The 11,821-nt window shown below is 41.8% G+C and overlaps 1 protein-coding gene across 2 annotated transcripts in view; it reads right to left on the bottom strand.

The window, feature by feature from the left end:
• Positions 1 to 771: 771 nt before the first annotated feature.
• Positions 772 to 11,821, bottom strand: part of dvl2 (dishevelled segment polarity protein 2) — a 32,983-nt gene continuing 21,933 nt past the window's right edge. For both annotated transcript variants that reach the window (XM_047386659.1, XM_047386660.1), the window contains exons 13-15: positions 8,913 to 9,089; positions 8,453 to 8,677; positions 772 to 2,282 (exon numbers count right to left, since the gene is read on the bottom strand). In XM_047386659.1, coding sequence (XP_047242615.1) covers positions 1,732 to 2,282; positions 8,453 to 8,677; positions 8,913 to 9,089 — 953 coding nt within the window. In that variant the 3' untranslated portion in view covers positions 772 to 1,731. The remainder of the gene's footprint in view (positions 2,283 to 8,452; positions 8,678 to 8,912; positions 9,090 to 11,821) is intronic.

Raw genomic sequence — 11,821 nt, 5'->3', positions numbered from 1 at the left:
AAAAAAAAAAATGACCTCTGTCCCCTTAAAAACTGTTCTTACTGGTATTTAGAAAGCTAAACCAATAGTTGCCGTTACGTTCAGTCCAACTGGATATTATGTATTAAAAAACACCCTTTTTCCCACAGTCTTATTAAATCGGATGAACTCTTTGCTTTAGGTCAGCAAGAATGACCAACATTACTTCTACTTGCTAAATGTCAGAATGAGGGATAACTCTTCAGAAAACATATAAGACTTTTACACGCTTTTCCTCAGCATTTGGTAAAATAGACTTTTAAACTGTATAACTTGGTCAGACATTTTGGGTATCAATCCATAAGCTTCTCACCATAGTTTTCTGGATTGTCCTCCTTACAGAAATGGTGTAACTGGGTCAGGTTTGTAGACTGCCTTGCCTGCTCACAGGGAAGCCATGTGCTAAAATACAACCACTGGCCTGCCACCATTTAACTCCAGCGCTGTGAATTAATTAACCTAAAGCTGACATAGGCATGAAATCCTTATCTGGGCTGGTTAAAACGCTAAGTAAAATGTTCATTACAATGCATTAGTATATGTAAGCTTCTGACTTTTAAGAGAAACTACATTTCTATCTTATTCTGACATTTAGCAAATAGAAATCATTTTGGTATTCCTAGCTGACCTAAAGCAGGAAAAGTTTAGTCTGATTTAATGTCAGACAGTTCATGTAAGTGTCACCATGTTTCCAGCCACGTTCCAGAGCCAGAAAACATAAATACCAATAAATCTAAACAAACAGTCACACAGTAAGCTAGTATCAAATTTATTCTGAAAGGCACAAACAAAGGTGGTGTTATGAAATCAAACAGCACAACACTGTCCTTGACATTATTTCTGTAATGTTGACTCTTCATTTAGCACCTTAATATTTGGATTATACATGATTTATAAAGTCACGCATACAAAAAAAAAACCCAAAAAAACTGGTGAATAATGTGAGTCAATAACATGAAAATAAGGATGAGGAGCTGCATCACATTAAAGATATACACTGAATGTAATCAAAAGGTACCGCCATCAGCATGTGGTGTCACATTCAGAACATCGTGGTACCTTTCAGGTCAAGACCGATCTAATAACGTATGACCTTGAGTCCCGCTGACATGTTTCACATTAGAGCGTATGCTTTACATAGGAGCTGTAGATATATATGTACACAGAGGTTCATTGTCAAACAATGTGGAACATTATTTTATGTACCTGTGAGTGTTTGATAATGTCTCTAAAAAAGTAAGGCACTCATCAATCTGGGGGTATGATTGACCCATACCATGCAGGACTGGATCCTTCCTCCAGTACATGGTGTACCTAGCGCAGGCTCCTAGGGGGCAGATCTGAGATCAGTGTCTGATATTACAGCGCAGTTCTGCCTGGCTCTGTTTCTGTGCTGAAACATTGCTTCAAACACAGAAGGAGCAGAACAGAAGGGTCTTTCTGACCTGTTGAAGCTGCTCTGTGGTTGATTTGTCTGGGGAATAACTAAACTTACTGGCACATCTAATCAGACCATTTTACACGACAGCTTTGTCTTTAATTTCTTTGCCATTTTAAACCCTGTTTTACCTAAATTGTAACAAACGCCCTTACTCTGATGTGAGCTCACTGAGCAGATAATCGTCACATCAGAGGAACCGTACACTAACTTCACACAAATGACAGACTCACTCAACACAGATGGGGGGGGGGGGACACAAACAAAAAAAAACTCTACATGACGTCCACAAAGAACTCGCTGGGGTTGCCCATGGCCAGGTGGAACGACTGACGGGACGCGGTCAACTCTGGAGGCACTGAGCCCAGGTCACGGGTAGGAGGGGCCCCGGGAGGTCCCCCTGGGGTGGAGGAAGGAGGAAGGGGCAGGGCCTGGTGCATGGGGGGCGCCGATAGCTGCTGCGGGTGCTGAAGAGCATGGGCAGCCATGGCCGGGTGCGGGTGCTGGGGCACCATCATCAGCATCATAGGGTTGTAGGGCAGGATGCCCGGCGGGTAAGGGGACATATGGGGTGGCTGCGGCATCCGGTGGTGGTGGGAGCGCTGCGACGAGGCGTGGCTGTGTTCGCTGGGGGCCGATGAGCCGTGGCCACGCCTCAGGCTGCCGCGGGTGGAGTACTCGGATTCGCTGCCGCTGCCGGAGCGCGATTCGGCGCCGCCACCATCTGCAGAGGGGGATTTCTCTCCTCCGCCCACAGTGCTGCCAGGGCCTTTGTTGCTGCGCCGTCGCTCGCCCTCGCTTCTCGTTGAGCCGCTGCTTCGGCTCCCTGAAAGGAGGATGAAAAGAAAATGCTAACTGCTGAGGTGTGAACAAGATCATCAAACTATGCTGCTTTATAATGTTTATTTGTCCAGACCTACATTTTTTTCCTCAATCAATCTTGGTCAAAACTAGGAAAATAATATCCAGCATTAATTTCCTAATCTATTCAAAGTAGCCGTAATAACACGGAGTCATTAATTCCTAATTAAAAGCTTCTAGAAATTCAAAATAACTCAAACAAAAGGACAATCTATTTTTTTAAATGTTTCAACAGAGGTGCCAAAAACCAGGACAAGTGTGAATTCGGTTCTAAATCTTTCAGTTTTAGATTTTGTCACAGCAACAATATTAAAAGCTGAATTTATTTTGCACATAAAAGCTAATGGCGCCGTATATTTATGATAAGAACTTGCTGTGGACCATGCTGTCCTTTTTCCCCCCAATCGCCTGAACAGAACATTCACGATTATACCCGGGTTTGAAAACAGGCTCAAACATTGACTGAAGCAACAGAACTGTTCAAATTGAACTGGTTCTATTTGTTCTGACAAAGACGTCTACTGGTTGTTCTTCAAAATGGGAGAGACAAGGGAACCATTTCCTGTATTTGGTGATTTTAACAATTTTTTATACCTTTTATGATTTGTTTTAACATTTTCCTATTTTTAAGTCAAGTCAAGTTTATTATATAGCGCCTTTTCAGCAACAAGGCACTCAAGGTGCTGTACGTAAGGAAAAACATTACAATGATACAGAAAATCAAACAACAGAGGTACTTTAAAAAACATAATAATAAAATAAAGAGAATAGAATGATGGAAAAGAAAATGAAAGGAAAATTGGACTGAAAATGTAACTAATAATGTTTAGATGGCCCAGTCAAAGGCCACTCTAAACAAATACGTTTTTAATCTTGATTTAAAGCAATTTAGGTTTTTGGCGCTTTTACAGTTTTCTGGGAGTTTATTCCAGATTAGTGGAGCATAAGAACTAAAAGCTGCTTCTCCATGTTTGGTTCTGGTTCTGGGTATGCAGAGTAGGTCCAGAAGACCTGAGAGGTCTGGCTGGTTGATACACTGACAACAAGTCTGTAATGTATTTTGGTGCTAAGCCATTCAGTGATTTATAGACTAACAGAAGTATTTTAAAGTCTATTCTCTGAGCTACAGGGAGCCAGTGTAGTGACTAGAACCGGGGTGATGTGCTCCACTTTCTTAGTTCTAGTGAAGACGCGGGCAGCAGCGTTCTGGATCAACTGCAGCTGTCTGATCCACTTTTTAGGCCGACCTGTGAAGACACCGTTGCAGTCATTAATTCTACTAAAGATGAACGCATGAATTAGTTTTTCAAGGTCCTGCTGAGACATTAGTCCTTTAATCCTGGAGATGTTCTTTAGGTGATAGAAGGCCAACCTAGTTACTACCTTTATGTGCCTCTGAAGGTTCAGGTCTGAGTCCATCACTACACCCAGGTTTTGAGCCTGACTGGTGGTTTCTAGCTGTATTAACTGAAGCTGTGTGCTAACTTTTAAACGATCTTCCTTTGGTCCAAAGATTATTACTTCAGTTTTGTTTTGATTCAGCTGAAGAAAAGTTTGGCCCATCCATGCATTGATTTCTTCTAAGCATTTACCCAGCGCTTGAATGAGTTCATAGTCACCTAGTGACATCGTAACGTATAGCTGTGTGTCGTCTGCATAGTTATGATAACTTACGTCGTTGTTTATTAAAATCTGAGTTAGGGGGAGCATGTAGATATTGAATAGGAGGGGCTCTAAGATGGACCCTTGGGGAACGCCACATGTGATTTTTGTGCTCTCTGATGTAAAGTTACCTACTGACACAAAAAAGTCCCTGTCCTTCAAGTAGGATTTAAACCAGTTGAGTGCTGTACCAGAAAAACCTTGACAAGAGCAGTCTCTGTACTGTGGTGAGCAGGAAGCCTGACTAGAAGACATCGAAGCGGTTGGTCGTTGTTAGGAAGTTGTTTAACTGCTAAAACACAGCTTTTTCAATAATCTTACTGATGAAGGGGGGGTTTGATATAGGCCTGTAGTTCTGTAGTAGCAGCTTGTCCAAGTTGCTCTTTTTCAATAGAGGTTTGATTATTGCTGTTTTCAGGGCCTGGGGTAAAACACCTGACAAAAGGGACGTGTTTATTATTTGTGTTAAATCAGATGTTATTACAGACAAAGCTTTCTTAAGGAAAGCTGTGGGTAAAACATCGAGACAGCAGGAAGAAGAGCTCAGTTGCTGTACGATTTATTCTAAGTTTTTGTAGTTTATTTGGTGAAATTGGGAAATTTTGTCAAAATCAGTTCTAGTTGGAGACAACTTTGGTACTGGAGTTGATGTGGATGTGCTGACTGCCCCTCTGATCTTTTGGGTTTTTTCAGTAAAAAATTTAGCAAATTCATTGCAGGCCCTGGTAGAGTGGAGTTCAGATGCTACAGTTACAGGAGGGTTTGTTAACCTTTCAACCGTGGCAAATAATGCACGAGCATCATTAATGTTTTTGCTGATGATCTCAGAAAAGAAAGACTCCCTTGCATTTTTCAGTTGTAGGTTATATCTGTATAGTCTCTCTTTATAGATAATATAGTGAACCTGGAGTTCAGTCTTTCACCATCTGCGTTCAGCTTTTCGACACTCCTTTTTTTCACTTCTGACTGGTGGAGCACTTCTCCACAGAGACATTTTCTTCCCAGAAACAACTTTCACTTTAATTGGAGCAATTGAATCAATGATGTCCGAGATTTTAGAATGAAAGTTTTCTACCAGCTCATCTACAGTGTTACAGGGCAAAGTGGAGGTAGAAGAGTAAATCTGGTTAAAGGTTTCAGCAGCACCGTCCTTAAAGATGCGTTTTCTTATTATGTCTCTTTGGCAAACTGAGCCATTGGAGATGACGCTTTCAAAAATAACAGAAAAGTGGTCAGATAGGGCAACATCAGTTACAGACACCTTGGAAATGTTTAGACCCTTAGTGATGATCAAGTCCAAAATATGTCCCTGTTTGTGCGTTTGTTGTTTAACATGTTGAGTCAAACCAAAATTTCTAAGAGTGTCACATAGATCTATTGCACTTCAGGATTGTCCATGTGAATGTTGAAGTCTCCCACAATAATTAAACAGTCATAATCAACACATATCACAGATAAAAGCTCATCAAAACCACTGATAAAGTTTGTTTTTGATTTAGGAGGCCTGTACATATTCAAGAACATGGTTCGGACCGGGCTCTTTACCTGGAGAGCCAAATATTCAAGAGTCAAATTTGCCCAGAAATACTTTTTTACACTTTAGTAAATCTTTAAACAAAGTGGCCGCCCCTCCACCTTTTCTTTGCTGTCTGCTCTCACAAAGAAAACTTTAGTTTGGAGGTGTCGCTTCTATCAGAATGGGAGCTTCATTAAATTCATGTAACCATGTTTCTGTTAAAAACATAACATCTAGATCGTGGTCAGTAATGAAGTCATTGATTAAAAATGATTTTCCTGACAGAGATCTAATGTTCAGTAAAGCCAGTTTATATGACTTAGTTGCTGATATTAACTCTGTGTCTGGTTGTACCTGACAGTTTATGGCTTGTTTTGATTGTTTATTACTGTCTCTTATCCTTTTGGTTTTGTTCTTTCTGTCACCTAAAAGTACAGAGATTTTACAACTATCTCCTATTAGGGGCCCAAGTTTTTCCTGGACATGCTCATTTCCGATAGAGTTACCACTGGGGCCCAGACTGTATCACAGAGAAGTGATTTGAAGGTCCTGATTAGGAGGAGATAAATTAGGAGGTGGTGGAGGTCTGCAACATTTGGAAGATGTTGGTTTAGTAGCAGGGCCTCGGCCACGGGGGGTGTTGAATGGAGAAGATGTCAGAGTCATTCGGGTCCCGATTTTAAGAGCTCCTTTCATGTTATCAGAATCCAGTAAAGCACAAAGCGGGCTCAGTGGGGAGATGGGAGAGTTCTGTGCGGTCTGGGTCGGGGTCTGGGGTGAGGGGGGTTTACCGGGGGTGTCGGTCTGGGTTTGGGGGGATGGGGGTATAACGGGGGGTCCACTTCTCCTGTGGATTTCGACGGGGAGACCTTTTGTGATGACCTCTCTATCTCAGCCAACTGGCTGATTGTTTCTGCTGGAGGCAGCGTTATCATTGTTGTTGATACTCCATGTTCTCTGCTGAAGGTCGAAGCTGCTGGTGGATTATTTACTGAATAGATTAGATGTGAGACGTCTGGCTCCTGGCTTCTTCAAACAGAAACCATTTTGCTTAAAGAGTTGTCATTTTTCCCAAAAAATATTAAAGTTGTCGATAGAGATCACAGGTGTGGTAGCACATGTTTTTTTCAACAACTTATTAATCATCAGGAGTCTCGAAAAAATCTTTTAGTTGCTTAAGTTGTTTTGTCATCATTGAGTGTTTTCCAATTTCATTGCATTTTAATAAGCAATGATAATAAATGACAGCAAGGCCAATTATTGCCTTGTTATTAAGGCAAGATGAGAATTAGCTGGTTGTTCTTAATCATGGAGGGTCTCATGAGTGAAGCAGAGATGCACAATATATCAAATCTCAATCGTCTTTGCAATATCAGTGTTTTTAATTTTACAGATTGTCTTGGTGGGTCAGAGTTGTGTCAGACTTCCCATTTTCGGAAGATGGATTCATCAGAGCTCTGTGAGATGTTCAAAGCTTGGGATAGTGTTTCATCACGTAACCCTGCTCTAAACCTCCTCCCTGACCTGTCTGCTGTATTCCTTGGTCTTCATGACGTTCTCTAATAAACCTCTGAGGCCTCCACAGAACAGCTGGGTTCATAGGAAGATCAAATTACACACAAGTTGACTATTTACTAATCAGGCGACTTCTGAGGGAAACTAATTAAGGGGTCTCAGAGTAAAGGGGTTGAATACAAACAGCACAGTATGCTTCCTAGCTTTGTACATGTTTTATCGTATAAAATCCCAATAAAACTAATTGGGACATGACATATTGTGAAAAGGTTTAAAGCAGGGGTCCCCAACTAAAATAGCAGGAGGTCATCCAAACACTTTGTGGTCTGAACATTTTCAATCCACTGACAAAAATATTTTCTTTCATTTTCATTTACCATTTAATTATTAGTTTTTTAACTACTGATTAATTATTCATATGCCCATGAAATCATCTGCTGAACAGAAAAGTGCGATCCAATTTAAGTACCGATATTAAATGCACTTTGAATGGCTCAGTCGAGCTGGGTCAGTACATCTTGGTAGAACAGTTCTGTTCTCCTTGTTGTGCTTGTGGCAGGCATGGCAATTTGCTTAACCTTTTCCTTTAGTTGTTGTCCTTCTTTTCCATCTAAAGGTGTTTCTCCCACAGCTTCCATGCACTCTTTGATCATTTCCCAGTCAGTGAAAGGCTTTTTGTTTTCCTAAAATCCACTGTACTCGCAGCGAACACTCGTACTGCTCCAGACCGTGACATCAGCCGTGTAGCTCACTCATACTGTCCCCTCAGTTCATTTATCCTCCTTGTCCTACCGTCAGACCCAGGAAGATAGCTTTGGTTGAAGTTCTTAAGTTTGGTTTCATAACGTCTCTTTAGATTTCCACTCTTTATAATTCCAACTGAATCAGAACATATAAGGCAGACTGAACTTACACACGACGAAAGTTAAAAGGAAAGCGTATGCTTCTGTCTATTCACCTTTAAATGAGCGATTTTTATACTTTACGTATTTTTGACAAACCTATCTTCTTTTACTCATTCATCTGTGCACCAAGTCATTGTACTGTCAGCAAGCCTGAGCTTCCAAGCTAGTAACTTAGCAATCTGTGTTCAAGGACCCAGCATAGCTTCTTCTTTGTCGTTTTCTGGTGGTTGGCATACAACAATGTGGTCCATTATCACCACCAGCTGGCTTGGAGTTTGGACCAGAATGTCGCTGACCCACATGGCTGCCAGTCGCGCCTGTTCAAAAGTCAGACGCAGCAGTCGGCAGGAATTAAATCTCTATATCTACATAGTAAATATGAAAATGCTTTAAGGTCTGGACAAAACGCCCGCTGGGATTCTGGGGTTTGGGGAGCCCTGGTTTAAAGGGAATGAATACTTAATTAAGGCATTGAACTGTATGACTGGAAACTCTATTTTGTGTCTGTTAGAGGTGAGGATGACTGCGTGCGCTCACCTTCGCTGTGCTGGCTGCCCGTGCTGCCTGGAGCGTAGCTGTAGCTGCTGAGTTCGTGGTATGGAGGCGGCTGGCTGGAGTAGGGATGCGCTGCGTAGGGCTGATAGGGGAAGGTGTGCATCATCGGCCAGGGGGAGGCGCCGGGGAGCGGCAGGGGGGCCAGGGTGTCCTGATCTGAGGCTCCGCTGGAACCGTCGTTGTCGTTCAGTGACAGATTGGCCATGTCTGGATAGGAAGTAAAAGGACAGGGTCCAGAACAGATTTAACTCACAAATTGACCAAGACGAGATTTTATTATACAATTATTTTTTATAGACTCCTGCTAATCAGATTATGATGTATAATTTCACACATCCTGTCACTTCTCAATGTTCCATGACAGATCTCTACAGTCTCAGTCCACAAAATTTGATTAAGATAACTATTTAGCAGACTGAATTCAATCTTTTCAGTGACTCACAGTTCTCACAGTCGCTCAGGTCTCCAAACACGTAGTAGCACTGCTCGGAGAAGGTGATCTTGTTGACGGTGTGTCGGATGAAGCCTGCCTTCAGCAGGTTGCTGGCGTACTTCCTGGCCTCTCGGCGGTCCTGGAATCCCTCGATGTGGTGGAAGAGCCACTCCACAACGTCTGAGCCTGAAGATGTGGTAGAGACAAAGACAGAGAGAGACGGGTTCTCAGTGATAACCAGAAAACAAAGATAACTTCTTCTACAGCTCCAGTCAGATGTTTACACACAGTCATGAGCATTAATGTCAGCAATATGGTGCTTTTAATGGTGACCCAGGTTCAAAAATAAGAAACACACCCACATTGGTATACATATAACCCCACTCTGAAGACACAGTGTTGTTGGGTTTGAAATCTTAATTTTGATTCCTCTAAACATACAGGTCCTTCTCAAAATATTAGCATATTGTGATAAAGTTCATTATTTTCTATAATGTAATGATGAAAATTTAACATTCATATATTTTAGATTCATTGCACACTAACTGAAATATTTCAGGTCTTTTATTGTCTTAATACGGATGATTTTGGCATACAGCTCATGAAAACCCAAAATTCCTATCTCACAAAATTAGCATATTTCATCCGACCAATAAAAGAAAAGTGTTTTTAATACAAAATACGTCAACCTTCAAATAATCATGTACAGTTATGCACTCAATACTTGGTCAGGAATCATTTGGCAGAAATGACTGCTTCAATGCGGCGTGGCATGGAGGCAATCAGCCTGTGGCACTGCTGAGGTCTCATGGAGGCCCAGGATGCTTCGATAGCGGCCTTTAGCTCATCCAGAGTGTTGGGTCTTGAGTCTCTCAACGTTCTCTTCACAATATCCCACAGATTCTCTATGGGGTTCAGGTCAGGAGAGTTGGCAGGCCAATTGAGCACAGTGATACCATGGTCAGTAAACCATTTACCAGTGGTTTTGGCACTGTGAGCAGGTGCCAGGTCGTGCTGAAAAATGAAATCTTCATCTCCATAAAGCTTTTCAGCAGATGGAAGCATGAAGTGCTCCAAAATCTCCTGATAGCTAGCTGCATTGACCCTGCCCTTGATAAAACACAGTGGACCAACACCAGCAGCTGACACGGCACCCCAGACCATCACTGACTGTGGGTACTTGACACTGGACTTCTGGCATTTTGGCATTTCCTTCTCCCCAGTCTTCCTCCAGACTCTGGCACCTTGATTTCCGAATGACATGCAGAATTTGCTTTCATCTGAAAAAAGTACTTTGGACCACTGAGCAACAGTCCAGTGCTGCTTCTCTGTAGCCCAGGTCTGGGGAATGTGGCACCTGTAGCCCATTTCCTGCACACGCCTGTGCACGGTGGCTCTGGATGTTTCTACTCCAGACTCAGTCCACTGCTTCCGCAGGTCCCCCAAGGTCTGGAATCGGCCCTTCTCCACAATCTTCCTCAGGGTCCGGTCACCTCTTCTCGTTGTGCAGCGTTTTCTGCCACACTTTTTCCTTCCCACAGACTTCCCACTGAGATGCCTTGATACAGCACTCTGGGAACAGCCTATTCGTTCAGAAATTTCTTTCTGTGTCTTACCCTCTTGCTTGAGGGTGTCAATAGTGGCCTTCTGGACAGCAGTCAGGTTGGCAGTCTTACCCATGATTGGGGTTTTGAGTGATGAACCAGGCTGGGAGTTTTAAAGGCCTCAGGAATCTTTTGCAGGTGTTTAGAGTTAACTCGTTGATTCAGATGATTAGGTTCATAGCTCGTTTAGAGACCCTTTTAATGATATGCTAATTTTGTGAGATAGGAATTTTGGGTTTTCATGAGCTGTATGCCAAAATCATCCGTATTAAGACAATAAAAGACCTGAAATATTTCAGTTAGTGTGAAATGAATCTAAAATATATGAATGTTAAATTTTCATCATGACATTATGGAAAATAATGAACTTTATCACAATATGCTAATATTTTGAGAAGGACCTGTACTTCATGTTATGAGGGCCAAACAGCCCAGTCTTGGTCTGGTCCCACTAAAAGCATTTCTCCAGAAGGAATCCTACTTCCCAAAGTGGGCATCTGCAGATTTCAACTGAACCTAAAAACCTGTAGCAGGTGTTCATTTTCTGGTGAGCACCACAGCAGTCTGTGGATAGTGCCACTGGATTCCAGTATCTTCTAGTTTGTAACCTTGAACCTTGGAGACTCTTAGTTGTTTCTTAACCAATCTCATTTTATCCAAGGGTGACAGTTGAAGAGGAATAGTTGAAACTTAGACAGAATCTAAGGGTTCCAGCAGGACAACGATACCAAACACACATGAAACCAGTTCTGGATTGGACAAAGTAAGCTAACCATAATATTCCCCAAAAGCCCCGACCTTCAATCCTTCCAGGTCTGTACTTAAAACTCCACCGGAAAAGGGGTCCAAAATCCATCCGGAATTATGCCAAATGGCTGTTCATGGCTACAAAACGTATGTGGTCGGGGTAGTGGGGTGTATGTATATTTTTGAGCTTGAATGTATAATTTTGACCTGAACATTAGAAAAAAAACACAGAAAATTTAAACCCTAAAAGTCAATGAAAATGTATGTTGTGTAATTGGCCCACAATGGCAAATGAATGGTTTAAATCCAACATTAGAAACCAAAACTTATTGAAGAAAATCAAAGCCCACGATTAGCGGTTAAAACATCTAATCAGAACTTATTATGCTTAGAAGAAAAAGAAATCAACAGAGATGGATGAAAGTCCTGCAGAAACAGATGAAACGATAACATTGCAGACAACGACGAACCCCAGAAAAGTATAAAACAGGGAAACATTCAAGATATTAAGGTATTTTATCTTTAAAAATACATTCTAAAAATCACCTAAACCTGAATGCAAATCTA

The sequence above is a fragment of the Girardinichthys multiradiatus genome, chromosome 14 (genome assembly GCF_021462225.1).
Source record: "Girardinichthys multiradiatus isolate DD_20200921_A chromosome 14, DD_fGirMul_XY1, whole genome shotgun sequence".
NCBI lineage: Eukaryota > Metazoa > Chordata > Actinopteri > Cyprinodontiformes > Goodeidae > Girardinichthys > Girardinichthys multiradiatus.
The sequence above is the reverse complement of the archived record's forward strand: the minus strand, read 5'-3'. Positions and strand labels throughout refer to the sequence as shown.